This window comes from Rhinatrema bivittatum, chromosome 1 (genome assembly GCF_901001135.1).
Source record: "Rhinatrema bivittatum chromosome 1, aRhiBiv1.1, whole genome shotgun sequence".
NCBI classification, from domain to species: domain Eukaryota; kingdom Metazoa; phylum Chordata; class Amphibia; order Gymnophiona; family Rhinatrematidae; genus Rhinatrema; species Rhinatrema bivittatum.
Window position 1 is genome coordinate 469,530,872 of NC_042615.1, and position 20,665 is coordinate 469,551,536.

At 40.7% G+C, this 20,665-nt stretch overlaps 1 protein-coding gene across 2 annotated transcripts in view; it reads left to right on the forward strand.

The window, feature by feature from the left end:
* The window catches only part of TEK (TEK receptor tyrosine kinase), a 204,923-nt gene that overhangs the window by 150,537 nt on the left and 33,721 nt on the right, over positions 1 to 20,665 (forward strand). For both annotated transcript variants that reach the window (XM_029606483.1, XM_029606474.1), the window contains exons 16-18: positions 3,929 to 4,039; positions 15,741 to 15,931; positions 18,593 to 18,706. In XM_029606483.1, the coding sequence (XP_029462343.1) occupies positions 3,929 to 4,039; positions 15,741 to 15,931; positions 18,593 to 18,706 (416 nt within the window). The remainder of the gene's footprint in view (positions 1 to 3,928; positions 4,040 to 15,740; positions 15,932 to 18,592; positions 18,707 to 20,665) is intronic.

Genomic DNA, 20,665 nt, shown 5'->3' on the forward strand with positions numbered 1-20,665 from the left:
ACTGGCTGGCTGATATCACTGCAGGGGTATATATACTGTGATGTCAGTTTGTCTCTCTCCCTCTGCTGGTAAAGGTGCATAACTCACTGATTATGGATTCATCTGTCTGTCCTAAAGAAAAGGAAATTATCAGGTAAGTAGTAATCTCTCATTCTCCCTTGGCATTCTCTAAATCAAATCAACAGTCTGGAGAGTCAGTGCCTTGCACTATTGCTCGTTGCAATTGATCTTTTGTACAATTGCAATGGGTGATTTTCAAAAGAAATTACATGTGTAAATATAAACACTATTGTAGCAATATTTTTTTAACTTTATCTTTATTAAGTTTTAATAACCACAAGCAAAACTACTTTGATACAGAAACACAATTGAGAAAACAAATTACAAAGCATAAATCAAACAAGGAAAAATCTCTCAATCTTAAAAGACCACAATCATAAAAGGGGGGCAGAAAATGAGGAGATTAATTAGAAATTCAACATAGGAAACTGCACTGCATGAGATTGCTACGAAATACTGAATGTTATTAATTTAGATCGGATCTGGAACTAAAGATAATAAGCTAGGTTCAGTAAAAAACTTTTTAGAATCAATAAACATTCTAAGCTGTTTAGGGGCATAGAACACATAAGAATTTTTTTGGTACTTAACCACGCATTTACAAGGGAATTGTAATAGAAAAGTGGCCTCAAGGGCAAAGGTTTCCTGGCGCATAGCTAAGAAAACCTTCCTCCTTTCTTGGGTGGCTCAGGCCAAATCTGGAAAAATTCTAACATTTTTCCCCATTTAGGGGTAGATTTTATAATTTTGCGCGAGCGCGTACTTTTGTTCATGCACCAGGCATGAACAAAAGTATGCTGGATTTTATAAGATACGTGCGTAGCCGTGTGTATCTTATAAAATCCAGGGTCAGCGCGCGCAAGGGGGTGCATATTTGTGCAACCTGCGTGCGCCGAGCCTGGCGCGCGCTGCCTGTTCCCTCCAAGGCCGCTCCGAAATCGGAGCGGCCTCGGAGGGAACTTTCTTTCCACCCCCCTGCACCTTCCCCTCCCTTCCCCTACCCAACCCACCCCCCCAGCCCTATCTAAACCCCCCCTACCTTTTGCTGGCAGATTTACGCCTGCTGAAAGCAGATGTAAATCTGTGCGCGCCAGCGGGCTGCTGGCGCGCCATCACTCAACCTGGGGGCTGGTCCGGAGGCCTCGACCACACCCCCGGGCCGATGCCACGCCCCCGGTCCCGCCCCGAACCACCCCCTGACCCCGGACACGCCCCTCCCCACCTCTTTTGCGAAGCCCAGGGACTTATGCGCGTCCCGGGGCTGTGCGCGTGCCAGCGGCCTATGCAAAATAGGCGCACCGGCGCGCGAGGGCCCTGCGTGCGTAAATCCGGCCCGATTTACGCACGCAGGGCATTTAAAATCCAGCCCAAACTGCGCAGACATAGTTAAAAAAAATATGCCTAAATAACAGTACTCAGATCTTGCTCAGTAAAAAAAGACACCAAAAGTGTTGAATGATCTGCCACCTCGTTTTGAGAAGTTTCCAAAAATCAGTCAACTCAAGATTAGTGGAAATCTGGACATTTACTTTATTAATTAATACTGGTAAGAAAATAGACTTTTGTAATTGAGGAAATCAAATCTGGAGAAATATTCAAAACCTCCTGGAAATGCCTTCTTAAAGTAAAATGTGTCATTTCACCTATAACTCGAGGAAAATTGATTAATCGGAGATTCAAATGTCTAAGTCTATTTTCAATAAATTCTACTCTTCGGGACATGCTGCCCCTTTCCTGAATCAAAGAAGCCTGCACTGCTTTGACCGATTTAACTTAATCTAGTAAAGCAACGATTTTCCCAGCAGTATCCTAATGAAATTTATCATGAACAGCCAATAAATATTCCAATTTTGCAGCTATAGAGTCAACTTTCAAAGAACATTGAGAAAAGGCAGTTCCTAGTTGTGCCATTTGATCCCATTTGGCTTCTAATGTCACAGTCTCCGGCTTAGAAAGCGGCATGCAAGCACCGACAGAAATCATACCCGGAGTTACCAGAAGAGAACTTACTCCGCTGAAATAAACTGGGACTTCAGCAGGGGCTGGCAAAGGCTTCTGTCCCAATGAAATGAGGGAAACAATGCCGAGCTCACTGTCCTTCGGAGATCCCCCACTGCCGGCTGCAGCATTGACATCATCACTCGGGGATGCCAGCCCTTCAGAGGAGTGGCTTGGAGGAGCCAGAGGGAGCCGGTCATTGAAGGGGCTGAGGGACGCCTCCTCCACAGCCAAATCTGTTGCTCCACCAGTAGACAAGGCAATGCCAGTTTCCCTCCCGCTTGCAGGAATCACAAATTCATCGATGGAATGCTGTCCGAGCAAAGGCTCATGGGGCAAGACCTAACCATTTCTTTCATTTTAGGGGACACGGTTAGCAATTCATCTGAAGGAAACGAGGGAAGGAAGAACACTGGAGAGCTTCCGACGGTGTCGAGCACTCATGCAGCCATCTTGCCCTCCTATTATAGCAATTTTCAAAAGCCATTTACCTGGGTAAAGTGCACTTATGTGGGTAAATCCTATGGACATTCAATGGCATATATTGTAGCAATTTTCAAAAGCCCACTTATATGGGTAAAGTGCATTTACATGTGTAAAACCCATTTTTAAGCCTGTAAATGCTTTTAAAAAATCAGGCCCATAAGGGTTAATCCACCCAGTCTGAAGCTGGAAAGAAGGCCAAGATGAATAGCTATTTATGAAGGCCTATGAAATGGAAGCAAATGCTGTCCAGGAAGTTAAATATTGGTGAATTGGGTGATAATAAGCATATAATGAAATATCTGTGCCCGCCTAGCTCTGAGCTGCGGAATATATTAACTGACTCATTACAATTTGCACAACACTAATTCCTTTTCGGAAATACAAAGTTTCTCAAGTGATATCAGTTCCAAACAGAAAAAAAATCAAGGAAAGTGCTCTGAGCATGCACGGACCATGATGTCAATACAAACGAACAGCAAGAAGACAAAAAAGTCTGCCCACGCTTCAGACTCCACTCTGATTCATTTGTGCCCTAGCTCCATTGGGAATCAATGGGGAACTCTTAAAACTCACCCACATTAAAAAAACCCAAAAAATATTTGTTGCAGTCAGAAAAATACCTGCTGATGCATTAGCAATCTGATAATACTCCAGCCTAGAGTTATTCTGTCTCACATTGGGGTGAATATATTTGGGTTTTATCCCTGCTGGAGATGAATAAATGGTGCAGATGTGTTTTGGGTGAATGAGCGGAGTGTTAATAAAAAGCTTCTTGTGGTATCTTTCTGCACACCTGAAATATCGTTTTCCAAGCTGTGGAGAATATTTTCCTTTACTGTCGAATATCTGCTATTCAGAATTTTGTCTCAGTCTTCCACAGCCCAAACAGAATTTGAGTGAATTAAGCAGAAATAATTTATTCCATTCCTGCATAAATCATTTCTTTTCATACCACTTCTTCATCCCTTGAATGCTCTTGCTGATATGGCCTGTAAAAATGTTATGAAATTCTAAAGGATCAACAAAATCTGTTTTAATTGCTAAATATATTTCCTGGAACTTAACTGAAATTTTTAAAATTTGTATAGTGAAGTCTAGCTAAGGCAAAAATAAATATTACTAAATGCCATAACAAAGTGTTTTTAAGTCCTAATGATATATCCAGCTAGCCCTAAAACTGTATCACATGTAGAACATTAATTAATTTTGATTTAGTGATGCATAACTAGACAAATCTATAAAATTCTAAGTGATAATATTGACATGTTGGTTAAATTATGATGTGATGAAGTTTGTGTAGCACAAATATCTGTCCCTATAGTCATGGGGGCCTATCAAGCCAAAGCAAATGACTAAAAATAACCTGCCTTTCTTTTCTTTTCAGAATATGCATCAAAAGATGATCACAGGGACTTCGCTGGCGAACTAGAAGTTCTTTGTAAACTCGGACATCATCCCAATATCATAAATCTCTTAGGGGCATGCGAGCACCGTGGTAGGATAATCCACTTTCTGTGTCATCATTTCATCACTATTACCTAAAGCTCTTGCCTCAGCTAGACACAGTCAGAAAAACAGAATTAAAGGCATTATCACAAATAAATCCCACATGACTAAAACACATCTACATGCTGTACATACGTTTAACCATTCCTATAACTGTTGCCAACAGTTAGCCTGGTTTATTAGTTATGAAACCCTTTCTTGGCTCGAGGTCTCTAATACAGGGATCACTCGGTCCCAGGGCCACATTCGCTGTCCCAAACCTCTCACTCTTCTCAACTTTGTTCATGCCTGATACTTTTAAGTATGGTTCCACACAAACAGAACTATCTTCCCATGCACAAGACCTTGTAGTTATGATTAACAGGGAGCTGAATATGAAAAAGCACATCAACCTTAAAATCAGAGATGGCTACCACAAATTGCATATTTTAAAACGCTTAAAGCCCTTGTTAAACCATGATGACTTCCGTTCTGTACTTCAGACGCTTATCTTTTCCAATTTAGACTATTGTAATGCCCTCCTAATGGGTCTCTCACAAGTACCTTAAGGCTACTTCAATTGTTTCAAAATGCCACGCAAGGATCTTACAGGAGGTAAAAGACCAATAAATTACAGAACTGATTATAAAGTGCTAAGTCTTTTACATAAATCAAGTATTCATTAGTATAATGAATGGCTAAATTCAGTGATTTACCTACACACTCCACAATGGGATCTAATATCCACAAATAAAGGCCTTTTGACAGTCCCTTCAGTTTGCACAGCACATTTAAGCGAGGTAAGAGAGAAATCTATTTCAGTGGCCGGTTCCAAATTGTGGAACTCTGTGCTCATAGAACTAAGGCTGCAAGGAGACTTTTCTGTTTTTAAAAAAGGATTGTAGACCTGGTTTTTCAAACAAGGTTATGCAAATAATGTTTAACCAAGGCAGTTTCTTTTAATCTGGCCTGCAGATTATTTAATGAGGCATTTTCTTTTTTTTTATTTTAAATTTCTATTTTAAATGTTTACTTTAAATGTTTAACTCAGTTTATTTTATTTCAATTAATTTTTATGGCTGTATTTTAAATATGTATTTTAGATTTTTATTACTGTTTTTTATTACTTGAATTTTATGTAATTGTTTTTCCTGCTATGTTATTTATTTATACATACATTGTAAACTGCTGTGACTGATTCAGAACAACGGTATATAAATATTAGAAATAAAATAAAATTACAAACCTCTCTGCAGTAGTTAGGACCTGGGAAGCTGGGGTCCAACTAGCAGGAAAGAGGACAAACCTCTGGGCCCTAGGCTCTTGGGGGTGGGTACCTGGTACAGTCATTTTCTCCTCTCAGCCACTCTCCCACAGTGCTCACACTGGTAGAGCTCAGCAGGTTAGTTCTCAGGTTGCAAGAAAGCAGGCAAAGACTTTGAGAGGTGTTCAAACAAAAATATTATTTATTTATTTATTTATTTATTTATTTATTTAAGAGTTTTTATATACCGTCATTAAGTTATTTACCATCATAACGGTTTACAATAGTGCACCAATATCAAAGAGAATATGGATCATAATTTACATAGGTGGTCCCAGTACTATTCGGTAACAAACAATATAGACTAATATAGTTTATTATAAGGATTATGCTTATGAAGAAAATAAATTGGGGGATTGTCTGTTTTATAGCGATGTATCCTATGGTTTGACTACAGTTAAAATTAGTGGTGAGCTAATTTTCAGTAGTAACTGGAATTTGTGATCTTGGTGCTACATGTCCGCTTATTCTTGTTTAAATGCTTGCTTATATGCTTGCATCACTCTCTTTGTTGAAGGCTAGTTTGAAAAGCCAGGTTTTGAGTTGTGTTTTGAAAAATTTATGGTTGCTCTGAAGTCTAAGTTCAAGGGGCATGGAGTTCCATAAAACGGGACCGGCCAGAGACAGTGCACGTTCTCTGACTTGGGTAAGTCTTGCTGTTTTCACGGATGGAATGGTTAAAAGTGCTCTGTTTGCTGATCTTAAATTTCTGCGTGGAACGTGGACTCGAAGTGCTGTGTTCAGCCATTCTGCTTTTTCATCATGGATAAGTTTGTGTGTTGTGCAGAGTGCTTTGAACTGTATTCTTTGTTCAATGGGTAGGCAATGTAGAGTGGCGAGAGTATCTGTGATGTGATCCCTTTTACTTTTCCCAGTGAGAATTCTAGCTGCAGCGTTTTGTAAAATTTGCAGGGGTCTTTTTGCAGGGGTCTTAGCACCCCTGCAAAAAGACCCTATACTACTACCCTATACTACTACCCCTAGTAGTATAGGGGCCGAGCACCCTATACTACTGTAAGACCGCTGCAAATTTTACAAAACGCCGCAGCTAGAATTCTCACTGGGAAAAGTAAAAGGGATCACATCACAGATACTCTCGCCACTCTACATTGCCTACCCATTGAACAAAGAATACAGTTCAAAGCACTCTGCACAATACACAAACTTATCCATAATGAAAAAGCAGAATGGCTGAACACAGCACTTCGAGTCCACGTTCCACGCAGAAATTTAAGATCAGCAAACAGAGCACTTTTATTATTATAACTTAAAAAATAGAATCCAGGCAAGAATGGCAAAAGTCATCCTAAAGAAAAACAGAGTGATAACTGCAAGTGCTACAGTCTCTTTAGTCATGCTCAGTCTCTGAATCAGTATCCAAAGTCCCTTCCCAGTAATAGGAAAGAAAAAATTCTCTTCTCGACAAAATATAGGCAAGGAGATGGTGGTGGAAAAATTATCTTCCCTCTTTTCGAGGAACAAAAAACGCTCACAAAAGTTCTTACTCCTGGGGCACCCTGAAACCCACTTTTACTGGGTGGAGGGCAATGAAGTATCCAGGCCCTGACGACTCTGCTTTAACTGGGCACAGAGTTCAGGACCCAAAATCCAGTTCTCTTAGACAGGAGGGGTGCCCCTCTGATCTGGGAATTGGTCAGAAAAATTGCCAACTATCTTAAAGTTAAAGATTCTCTCTGTTCTTCCACAAGACAGAAACCTTTAGGTCTGTGAAGGCTCTAGCCAGGCTTCTGTGCTTGAATAATCCCATTGGTACAGGCTGTAGGGCCTACTATGATCCACCAGAAAACTCCACTCCTCCCCAAAACAGAATCTAACATCCAACCAAAGAAAATCTCCAGCCACACTTTGACCTTGCTCAACCCAGGTTATATAGGAGAGCCTGGCCAATCTCAAAACAGGGGTATGGCCAACACTGGAGAAGATCTAAAAATGCAAAATCTCCCAGCTGAGCGATACAGGGAATATGGTTGTTAAGGGTGCATTACACTTCCAAAAAAAAACAACCCAAAAACCTCAGATAATTTTCCAGTGAAATACTACTGGTAACACTGGTTGGAGGATCTCATTACAATAGTTATACGCTTGCATTTTGCCAAGTAAAAGAGAAGTTGAAACTGTATACTAGAAAACAGAAATAGAGACGTTTTGCAGAAAAGGACTATTTGGTCCAAACAGCTATCCCATTTATTCCTGCCTACTGTGCGGTCACAGGCCTCAGGTGATCTGTGGTCAACTCTCTCTCTTTGCCACTCAGGGTCAGGCAGTTTATAGTCAGTGGCTACATTATGCTAATTTCAACATGAATTCCATAATTATGTTGAGAAATATATGTTAGTATTTTCACTGAAAATGGCTTAATTAATTTCATTTTCTTAAGATTACAGGTGAAAATGTCTAACAAATCCCGAAAGTACAAATACTATGCTTACTTCAGACATAAAACCAAGTGTAAGAAGAAACCATAACGGAAAAAATAAATACATTTGAGAAGAAAAAGAAATTTCCTAACCTCTAAGTGAAAAATTGGCAAAACCCTCACAAAAATGACATACAGCATTATTTCACTTAGTTACTTTTTTTCTTTAATCTGTAGACTTTTTTTCACACCAAGAATAAAATCAGTGTGCCACAAATTGCTCTTGATTTTACAGGGTTTTTATGCAATGCCATTTACTCGAGTCTCACATCTGACTCCACTGGTGTGCAGTAAGCCCCCCATAAGGTCCAGAGGGTAACAATAAAAGTTCTTATTTTGGCTGTGATGAAAGTGGGTATTTGAAGGTGAAATAGTGCCTGTGTACGGAATGCTCCATTTGCATTTCCTTTTAATATTTAGAACAGCTCAAATGAGAAATCCTCTTTTTTGAAAAAATATATTAAACTTCATCAGGTTGCCTTTCTTTATTTTTCAAAGACTGAAAGGGATTTCTTTTTTGTTATTTTGTTCCATGTGTACAGCTTTCAACATTTGGACTTGTGGTCCATTTCAGCCTTATCTCAGTGTGAACGAGTCCTGTTGGTTGGAAATCAAGTTTATTTCCGTGTGAGTAATGGACTGAATTCCATAAGCTGGAATCGTTGTAGGCTATGGTACCTTTCATTAGACCAGCATAAGGATAGGCAAAAATTGTTGTAGTAAATGGGGCTTTTGAAACCAGATGGGTTCCTGAATGTGTACACACAAGTCTTTGCATTGTTATTCTGGGAGAAACTAGTTCTCCTTCTCATGTTGACAGCTGTGGCTTGTTCCTGTTGAAAACAAATGCAAAATCGCGCATTGGGGTGCAGAAATCCAAGATCAAATACTATTTTGGAAGGGAAGAACTAATAATTAAAGAGGAAAGACGCCTAAGGGTCAACCTCCTCTCTGATGACCTCAACGTAGTCAGCCAGTGTGACAAAGCAGGTGGGAAAGGTAGCAGAATATCTGGGTACATAAAGAAAAGGTTCTCGCTGGTAGAAAGACGAAAGTGATGCTAGCAGAGAGCAGGTCTCTAGTGAGACCCCATTGTGAGCATGATGTTCAGTTCTGGAGCCCACATCTACAAAAGGACATTGACAAGGTAGAGGTAATTCAAAGGAAGATCACCACAGCGGTGCGTGGCCTGCGGTATAAACCGTACATAGCAAGACTGAAGGAGCTGAAGATAATATATACTCTAGAACAGTGGTTCCCAACGTTTCATGTCTACTATAGCCTAAGGGGTTTGCATTTGTTTTTAGACAAAATGAAAAATGCGACAGAACATGCACATTTTTTTTTCAGTTTTTTAAAAATTGACTTTCATTTCAGAAAGTCAATGGAAGAAAATGAAAATGCGATATGCTGCTACTGCCTTCCCATAAGCAATGCTGAGGTAGCTAGAGGGCACATTTCATGAGGTGCTTTCTTTATAGCAAACTGCTGCCAGTTTGAAACATAGTAGGATTTAAGAAGTTTGGACAAGTTTCAGAAAGAAAAGTCCATAAACAGTTATTGATAAAGGCAGACTTGGAAAGCCATTGTTTATCGCTGGGCATGAGCAACAAGAAATAGGTCTACTTTTGGGATCTGCCGGGTACTTTTGACCCAGACTATCCATGGCTACTGTTGGAGACAGGATGCTGGGCTTGATGGACCTTGATCTGACCCAGCATGGCACGTCTTATGTTCTTATGTTCTAAGTAGGAAAAGAAATGGAGGAAGCTGTGGTAGGGGAAGGAAGAACACACAGTTCAGGTTTACATTGCTCACTACAGGAAGATGGGGGAGGAATATATTGCAAGTGGCATCCTCCCTAACCTCTTCACTTCTCTCCACATCAAAAAATATTCCAAATATATTATATGGTGTATTCTAGGCATACATACTACATGAAAATAATACAGCTAAAAGAGTGCAGAAGTTCTATTTGTCAATATGCACAATTTAAAAATACATATAATTTGCACATAGAATATTTATTTATTTATTTAAAACTTTTTATATACCGGCATTCGTGTGGACATCATACCGGTTTACAGTATAACAGAAATGCTTGAAAATACATGTAACAGGGATCAAATAAACGTGAGGCGGGGGGCACACATATGTCAGGCTAGAGAGACAGAGCAACTGGAGAGAAATTATTGAATAAGAAAAAAATTATTAAAAACATGAGAAACTGTAGAACAACATATCTAGGTGGGGAAAATCATAACTGCTAGGGTATATATACAAGGGAGCATAATCATAAATAGTGCATGGTAGAGGAAATCAATCAATCATAAAAGGGTACATGGTAGAGGAATCAATTTCTGGTTACAGGATAGTGGAGGCGGGGGGGGGGGAAACAGAATATAAAATAATTTAGTACTTCACAAAGTCATATTCTAATACCTAAACTGGATATAAAATGTGATTTTTTTTCTCTAGCTTGGTTGTTTAAGGGTTTTGTTGTTTTTTTTACCTCAGTCTCTTTTCTACTGGTAAGCGAAATTCCAGATAAAAAGTTTAGGCTGCAGGCAATAGCCCAGGGGTACATGTACCCTAAGGGCCAGATTTTAAAACTTACGCGCAGGCGTAGATTTGTGCGTGCAACTCGGTGCACACAAATCTACGCCTGATTTTATAAAATGCACACGCAGCTGCTACACACTTGTGCACCTTGCGCGCGCCGAGTTCTAGGGGAGCCCTGATGGCTTTCCCCATTCCCTCCAAGGCCGCTCTGAAGTCGGCCCGGCCTTGGAGGGAACTTTCTTCCTCCCCCCCCCACCTTTCCCTCCTTTCCCCTACCTAACCCCCCCCCCCAGTCCTATCTAAAACCCCCCTCACCTTTGTTCGCGAAATTGCACCTGCCTCCGGGCAGACGTAGGTTACGTGCGACGGCCGGCCCGCGATCCCGGGTACAGCTGTGCCTGGAGGCTCTGGCCCTGCCCCTGGACCGCCCTACCCCATCCCCTTTTTCAAGCTCCGGAACATACATGCGTCCCGGGGCTTGTGCGCGTCGCCAAGCCTATGCAAAATAGGCTCGGCGCACAGAAGCGAGTTTTCAGGTTTATATACATGCGTAACCCTTTGAAAATCTGCCCCAACTGAGAACCTCTGCTCTAGAAGAAAGAAGAGAATGGGGAGCTATAAAACAATTATTCAGATATCTCGTAGATGTCAATAAGGTACCAGAAGGTAGAATTTTCCATACATTGAAAAGCTTAGGGAAGAGGGGTCATCATATGAAGCTACTGAAAAGGAATGTGAGAAATATTTTCACTGAAAATGTGCTGGACGTCTGGAGCAGACTTCTAGAAGAGGTGATAGGAAAAGAAGTTGGCCATAGAGGCAAAAACTCACAGTAAAAACTTTTAAAAATATATCCGAAGCAGAAAGCCTGTGAGGGAGTTAGTTGGACCGTTAGATGATCGAGGGGTTAAAGGGGCACTTAGAGAAGATAAGGCCATCGCGGAAAGATTAAAAGATTTCTTTGCTTCGGTGTTTACTGAAGAGGATGTTGGGGAGGTACCCGTACTGGAGAAGGTTTTCATGGGTAATGATTCAGATGGACTGAACCAAATCACGGTGAACCTAGAAGATGTGGTAGGCCTGATTGACAAACTTAAGAACATAAGAACATGCCATACTGGGTCAGACCAAGGGTCCATCAAGCCCAGAATCCTGTTTCCAACAGTGGCCAATCCAGGCCATAAGAACCTGGCAAGTACCCAAAAACTAAGTCTATTCCATGTTACCGTTGCTAGTAATAGCAGTGGCTATTTTCTAAGTCAACTTAATTAATAGCAGGCAATGGACCTCTCCTCCAAGAACTTATCCAATCCTTTTTTAAACACAGCTATACTAACTGCACTAACCACATCCTCTGGCAACAAATTCCAGAGTTTAATTGTGCGTTGAGTAAAAAAGAACTTTCTCCGATTAGGTTTAAATGTGCCACATGCTAACTTCATGGAGTGCCCCATAGTCTTTCTATTATCCGAATGAGTAAATAACCGATTCACATCTACCCGTTCTAGACCTCTCATGATTTTAAGCACCTCTATCATATCCCCCCTCAGCCGTCTCTTCTCCAAGCTGAAAAGTCCTAACCTCTTTTGTCTTTCCTCATAGGGGAGCTGTTCCATTCCCCATATCATTTTGGTAACCCTTCTCTGTACCTTCTCCATCGCAATTATATCTTTTTTTAGATACGGTGACCAGAATTGTACACAGTATTCAAGGTGTGGACGCACCATGGAGTGAAACAGAGGCATTATGACAGAGTAGAAGAGTAGTAAATCACCTGGACCGGATGGTATACATCCCAGGGTTCTAAAGGAACTCAAAAATGAAATTTCAGATCTAGTAGTAAAAATTTGTAACCTATCATTAAAATCATCCATTGTACCTGAAGACTGGAGGATAGCTAATGTAACCCCAATATTTAAAAAGGGCTCAAGGTGCGATCCGAGAAACTACAGACTGGTTAGCCTGACTTCAGTGCCAGGAAAAATAGTGGAAAGTGTTCTAAACATTAAAATCACAGAACATATAGAAAGACATGGTTTAATGGACAAAGTCAGCATGGCTTTACCCAAGGCAAGTCTTGCCTCACAAATCTGCTTTACTTTTTTGAAGGAGTTAATAAACATGTGGATAAAGGTGACCCGGTAGATGTAGTGTACTTGGATTTTCACAAGGTGTTTGACAAAGTTCCTCTTGAGAGGCTTCTAGGAAAAGTAAAAAGTCATGGGATAGGTGGCAATGTCCTTTTGTGGATTACAAACTGGCTAAAAGACAGGAAACAGAGAATAGGATTAAATGGACACTTTTCTCAGTGGAAGGGAGTGGGCAGTGGAATGCCTCAGGGATCTGTATTGGGACCCTTACTTTTCAATATATTTATAAATGATCTGGAAAGAAATACGATGAGTGAGGTAATCAAATTTGCAGATGATACAAAATTGTTCAGAGTAGTTACATGACAAGCAGATTGTGATAAATTGCAGGAAGACCTTGTGAGACTGGAAAATTGGGCATCGAAATGGCAGAAGAAATTTAATGTGGATAAGTGCAAGGTGATGCATATAGGGAAAAATAACCCATGCTATAGTTACAAAATGTTAGGTTCCATATTAGGTGTTACCACCCAAGAAAGAGATCTAGACTTCATAGTGGATAACACATTGAAATCGTTGGTTCAGTGTGCTGCGGCAGTCAAAAAAGCAAACAGAATGTTGGGAATTATTAGAAAGGGCATGGTGAATAAAACAGAAAATGTCATAATGCCTCTGTATCGCTCCATGTTGAGACTGCACCTTGAATACTGTGTACAATTCTGGTTGCCGCATCTCAAAAAAGATATAATTACAATGTAGAAGGTACAGGACTTTTCAGCTTGGAGAAGAGACGGTGTTTAAAATCATGAGAGGTCTAGAGCGGGTAGATGTGAATCGGTTATTTACTCTTTCGGATAGTAGAAAGACTAGGGGGCACTCCATGAAGTTAGCATGGGGCACATTTAAAACTAATCAGAGAAAGTTCTTTTTCACTCAACGCACAATTAAACTCTGGAATTTGTTGCCAGAGGATGTGGTTAGTGCAATTAGTGTTGCTGGGTTTAAAGAAGGATTGGATAAGTTCTTGGAAGAGAAGTCCATTACCTGCTATTAATTAAGTTGACTTAGGGCCAGATTTTAGTAGGGGCGGAGCGGTCTTAGAGGGAGCTTTCCTTTCGCACCCTCCCCCTACCTTCCCCTCCCTTTCCCTATCTAACCCACCACGCAGCCCTACCTAAATCCCCCCCCCCCCCTTTATTATTAAGTTGCGCCTGCCTCAGGCAGGCATAGGTTGCACATGCTGGCCGAGTGCTGGCGCGTAATCCCCCGGCCTACTGGGCCTTCGGAGGCCTCTGGCCATGCCCTCGCTCCGGACCGCCCTCGCCCCAACCCTTTTTTCGAGCCCCAGGACATACGCGCGTCCAAGGGCTTGCGCACATCGCCGAGCCTATGCAAAATAGGCTCAGCGCGCGCAGGAATGAGTTTTAACAGGTTACGCACGTAACCCTTTTAAAATCTGCCCCTTAGAAAATAGCCACTGCTATTACTAGCAACAGTAGCATGGAATAGACTTAGTTTTCGGGTACTTGCCAAGTTCTTATGGCCTGGATTGGCCACTGTTGGAAACAGGATGCTGGGCTTGATGGACCCTTGGTCTGACCCAGTATGGCATGTTCTTATGAACCAAAACATTGACAAAATCTATTTATTTATTTATTTGTTTGTAAGCTTTTATATACCGAAGTTTAGCAAAAGGCCTTCAGTCCGGTTTACAGGTATAACAACATATTACAAGCGAAACACAACTGGTATATCATCAGATACAGATAGGTTATAACATCGGATACAAATAGGTTATATATAACAGCTTATATAGCAACAGATTAGGTAGGTATAGCATCAGTTACAAAGAGATTAACTATTATGTTCATAACTGTGGGGGTTGATGTGGGCTTTCCATTCGTAACTGTGGGAGGTGACGTTGATCGTGTGAATGATTAGCCAATCCCGTCTTTGTAGGCTTGTCTGAAGAGCCAGGTTTTAGTAATTTTTTAAATATTATAGTGTTGTTTTGTGATCTTAGGTGTTCCGGTAGGGAGTTCCAGAGATGAGGTCCTGCTATTGAAATGGCTCTGTTTCTTATGGTAGTGAGTTTGGTGGTTGTGACTGATGGTATGTGTAGTTGTACTTTCAAATTTCAAATTCAAACATGGGATAGACACAAAGGACTTCAGTGGTAGGAGGAAGGAAGGGGAAGATCAAAAATCAACTAGGAAATGTAACAGTACAGTAGGCAGGCACACATGGGCAGATTGAATGGTCCAAGAGATCCTTTTGTGCCAACACTTTGTGTTTTTATGTAGTTGCAAAGTGAATATAAGTCATAGATCAAGTGGGGACTATGATATTGCATCAGATAGGAAACTGGACAGGCTAGGCGACTTCACTAGGGCAGAGATGAAGGGGGAGGGAGAAGACCATAGAGCAAATAAGACCTGTGACAGCATAGTAGGCAGCTATAAATGTAATCCACTTTGAAGTGGCTGAAAGTTGGAATATAAAATAAATAAATACACTACAATACAATGCACAGAATGGATGGACCCAATGGTCTTTATTTGCTCACGTTCTGTTTCTCATCAGTACCTCTGATGTTGCTCAAGCATTTACTTGCAAAGGCATAAGAAAAACACAAAGAGAGCACCACTGAGTATCTAAAACCACAAACCCGCCACCTGTAAAAGTTCACCCACAGCTCAGGAGAGCGCCATTATCCTTTCTTTGCAGTTCAAGAGCTGTAGCAACTGTGTGATATGAAATAATTACTCTTCTGCCAGCTGGAACATGATTTCTGGCCCAGAACACCCACTTTTCCTATGTAACCATCCATCCCGAAAAGCTGCACGATTATTTTCTTTCAGTAAACAATCTTACTGTGAATTTATGGGAAAAATTTGGTAAAGGCTGATTAGTTTATCCCTAACTACTCAAGATTAATAAAGATGCTGCTGAAAATGAAAATACCAAACATAACACTAAAAGCAATGCCCTGTGAGGGTATCCCCCAAATCTCCAAACTGATAATATTCCTTACTGTTCACTGGTGAGCCAACACTGGATTCCATATGAAACTTTTCTGCCATTTGGAATGGGGGTATTCAAATCTAAAAGGTAGCCAGATTGGACAGGTACATGAAATTGAGTTTAAAATCATTTTCTATTTTTTTGATTCAACAGATGGTGTTCTCTCTGTTTAATTTTTTTTTTAATTTTAAGTTTTTATTGAGCAAAGTATTGTTATACATTGATTCGCTTTTTACAGAGCGGTGTTTAATTTTTTATTTTTTTTTTTAAATAGGATATTTGTACCTTGCTATTGAATATGCTCCTCATGGAAATTTGCTGGACTTCCTGCGAAAAAGCAGAGTATTGGAGACAGACCCGGCATTTGCCATCGCCAACAGCACTGCCTCCACACTGTCTTCCCAGCAGCTCCTGCACTTCGCAGCAGATGTGGCCAGAGGGATGGAGTATTTGAGCCAAAAACAGGTAATTCTCACGGTCACATTATGCAAAAGCTGCAGCCTCTTGAAAGGGTTGACAAACTGCTTGCCAACTAAACCCAGTGCATAGATTCTGTGCCTTACCTGCCGGTTTGATTAACAGGCACTGATCACCCCTGAAAGGGAGGCATTTCTTCACAGAAAAAGATGGCGGATGTGTGTTGGGGGCAAGGGAGGTGGTGAGGGTAAGAACTGGTCATGGAATTCATAGGAAAGGATAGGATAAGCACAGCGCTGAGGAAGCGAGGGAAAGGAGAAAGATCAAGCATGGCTGCTGTTGTCTTCTCTGCTTCTAGGATTTATCAACACCAGTCGAAAAGATTAATGGGGCACTGTGGATATTAATATTTATTTTGCCAGACAACAAATCTTTCTGTTTACAGAAAGCAGACATCAGTCTCTGCTTCATGAAAGAAATGTGTGGTGCATCAGTGGAAGCATGAAGACCCCAAGGTTCAGATTTATGAATTTTCACCCTCCAAAGAGCATGTGAAAGGTGCAGCTTGCTGCAGTTTGGTTTGGTTTAAAATGAGTTTGAACTTCTAAATTATTGACTTCCAGTGAAATGAAAGATAAGATTTAGCCAACATATTCCTCTATTTAGCCCAAAAAGTGTTCCCATGTGTGCCAGTCATAGTGTCCCCGCTTCACCTAATTAATTTTTCCCCGAACAGAAGGTCCACCTAGAGCATATTCCAGGACATATTATGTCTCGTGATCATCTGCTATGGGTTACTCTAGCAGAAAATAAATGGTAATACCATTAAAGATGTTTTAAATTTTAAAAAAAATCATAGTTTCCATGTAAACTTCCAAACAGTTTACTAATCTGATACAAATTACCGGAAGGATGAGATACACGTATGTAGCAAAATAAACCTAAAACATTTATAACAAGTCAAGATCATTTTTGATGAATTATCTTTCAAGTTTCATGTTAGGTTTGTTACAGCAAATTATACATGCACCATTCCTTCAAGTTCTTACCTCGATTATAAGCAATCCTTAAATAAGTAGAGGAAAAACAGGAATGCCACCTCAGAATTTCCCATTATTTTTTCAATACATCAGTAATCTTAGAGGATAAAATGTGTATATTTTAAAACTCCCATAATTGTCATTAGATTGCTCTGGTCTTTTTTTTTTTGATAGGAATTATAGTGTAAAGGATCTAAAGGACCTGGAAGACCCCATGTTTGAAGTTTATTGATATACAACAAATCGTCCTGGTGTCCAGGTTTTGCCAGCTGACTTCTTATCTGGCTGAAAAGTTAGCCAGATAATTCAGGGACGGTCTGGGGTGTTCTGGAGCGGAGCTCACTTACCTAGCTCAGGGGGTGATTTACTACCCTGAGATAGTTTATCGCAGGAGGAGCCAGGCATCATGGGGGATATCCCAGCAGTATTTAGCCCCTTCCTGACAAAATATTGCGGTGGTTGCACCACACAATTTTTGATTGCAGAAGAAATGTGCAAACAAAAATCGTGCAGTGAAATGGGGCTAGTTGCGCGATGGTGGCCCACCTCGGTCGGCACCATTATTTCATTAAAGGGCCTGAAGACCCAAAAAACTCCCCCTCCCCAAGTGGTAAATTACCCACGGGGGGAGGGGTCTTTTCAGACCCCTGCCCTTAGAGGCATCTGAGGCCTTATAAGTAAAAAATAAAAATCCATGCAAATGTGCGGTGATGCCCTACCCCCCTTCCCTAGTTGTCAAAATCACCCCTGCGCCAAGCACAACCCCCTCCCTTTCAATTTGCTCCCCATCAGCTCCCCTTCTGCCCTTGTCAAAATTTTTAAAAATCCCCAACCGGAAAAAAAAGACTCTGGTGGTCCAGGGAGGACTACCCTACCCCCACTCTACCCCTGCATCTCCCCTACCTCGTTCCGAGCCCAGTCAGTGCCATTTTTTCAAAATGGTGTCGATCCAACTTTGACCCTATTATTTGATAGCCGGTTTGCCACTAAATATTGACCCGACTGTGTATTGTGGTTTTTTTAGAGGTATCTATATTCATTGATATTATTAGCAACAAAGAACATCTCAAGCTTATTTTTAAACGTGCCTGTGGAAGATATCTCAGTTTGATCTCTTGGCAGACTATTGCAGAGCCTTTAGACCTGGAATGTAAATTGTGTTTCCCTTGACTTCAAAATATTATTGCAAGCACCAGCCCAATCCCCGTGTCAAGTCCTCCACTCCCTGCATCATCTGGGGCTGAAGCATTTGTGGGAGAGCGAGGGATCTGTGGTCATTGCTTAACAGTGCTACTTAGTAGCCCAGGCCTGCAGGGTTGTAGCATGAGCATGGCTTCTGGCCCAGGATCCACACTGCGATGACCAGACTAGGTATTTGGGGGCTAGAGAAGGGATATAAAATAGGAGGAAACATTTCCAGGTAGTTGTGACTAAAGGTTGATGATGCCAGATCACAGGCCTGGTTCTGACTGAGCTGGAAATACATAGGAGCTGGAGAAAACTGCCAGGTCCAAAAACATATATATATATATGTATATATATGAAGAACTGTTAACTGTGTAACTCTGTTTTTTTTATTCACTACACATTACTTAAGACTTCTTTTATAGCAAAATATAATCACAAAATACGGTTCCATAGGTGAGAATTTTTGTGTGTTTTCTTTTAGTTCATCCACAGGGATTTAGCCGCTAGAAACATTTTGGTGGGAGAAAACTATGTGGCAAAAATAGCAGATTTTGGATTAACAAGAGGGCAAGAAGTTTATGTGAAAAAGACAATGGTAAGGATTGGAACAGGTAATTCCATTGAGCTTTGTCAATTTAAATTTACCTTTGTCACGCTAAACCTCACTTTAATTTGCATTGCAAAGAGATTGGTTCAAGAAGAGCTGAAGTTTAACTGTAAATAAAGAATAGAGCAGAGCTGATAGGTGAGCAAAGCTCCTGATGTAATAAAGTGCGTTCGGCTGGACATGCATATTAGTGTGCAGTTGTAAGCACTTTTTTGTGCTACAATTTGTGCATACAACTTTACTCTGAATTTAACAAGGCATTTAGCATGCAAATGTGTGCACAAATCAGCGCTCTTCCATTCAAATCCCATGTTAAGCTGAGCATTAGCTATTACTCTCCCAAGCAGTGAGGTTTGCAGGCTTAACTCGTGTTTTCTTAGAGCTGGAGATTCAACTCCTGGTCAGAGGTGAACTAAAGTTTCTGGGGTTAGTATTAATCTATGGGGCTTAACCTAGAGTTCGTGGTGTGTGTGGGGGGGCCCTTATACTCAGAATTTATGTGCATAAAACATGATATATTGTGCATAATTCATGTTTTCTGTTCAAAAGGCATGTTTTGTGCCCCTAACTCATGTTTTGTGCACACAGCTTATAGGTGCACAACGTTTATGATATAACTGAAAAAATAACTATCAAAGAATGCATAAGGCTGATTTATAAGGAGACCATCATACCCAATCTTGTAACCTTGTAAATAATTTGCTGTAAGTTATATTCCCCTCTTCTCTCCTCTAACTCCCAGTTATTTATTTCCTTGTTTTATTGTAACTGTCACTCTCCTTACAATGCTCTTGTTTCAGTTGTTTTGAGTTATCACGTTTCTTGCACACTTTGCTAAATGTGAACCGGTTTGATGTGACCCATGTCATGAAAGCCGGTATAGTAAAAATAATAAATAAATAAATAAATAAATAAATAAATGTATGTTAAATCGCCAATTTGTCACTTGACTTTACTTTGGAAACTGAACAAATTGGCGATTTACCTTCGGATATGATGGTCTCCTTTTCATAGTTATTTTTCAGTTATATCATACATTTCACCTCTATTGGTTTTCTCTTTTTTGAGCACAACTTTTATGCAAACAAATCATGTTTTCTGCAGGTGATGCACATAAACCATGTTTTGTGCACACATTTTTTCGTCATCACACTTCTTTTTAAACTCCTGATGCATTATCAGACCTACATGTGGAGTTAATTCATTTTAGCACACGAGTAAAGAGGATATTCACTGAAATTCAGAGCACGTGTTTTTGCTCATGTCTTATTCTAACAGGGCCAAAGTGTTGAACCATTGCTGGGTGCACTGAGACTTCCAAACACCAAGCACTGCAGTCAAGCTATAGTAAAGGAGGAAAAAATATTTTATATAGCAGCAGTTCTGTTCCCAAGGAGAGCAATTTAAAAAGGAGAGTGGCAATATTAGGAGTATGGGGTTATTCTGTGTTCCCACCATGTTATTGACTGATTTCCCACAATAGAGAAGTTTGCTGATTATTGCAGGGATTAGTCATTAGGAAACTGTAATTAGTAGGGTCGTCTTCTATAATATACCCTGTGACCTTCTCTTTGGAGACCTTCTAGAATTCAGGGCTACACTGTTGTCCCTTTTCTCCCAGCTGTCTCCTTTCTCAGACCAACAACACCCAATTTCCCTGGGGTGCCGGGGTTTTTTCCAATGGGAAGGAGAATTCAGACTCCAGGGCTCTAGATTTACCTGGGTGGAAATCAACACCCAGTCTTTCAGACTCTCTTTGGTTGCGCTCTCAGGCGTACTCACTATTCCGATGTCCTTGCTTTGGGTACCTCTGACTCTCTGGTAGGGTGGACTCTCTGGTGGGGTGTTCAACAACATTTTACTGCAATGAAAAATAGTTGACATCCAGAAAAAAATCTACAATTTATATTCACACAAAAACAAACACTCCAGAGGTATCTCTTTCCT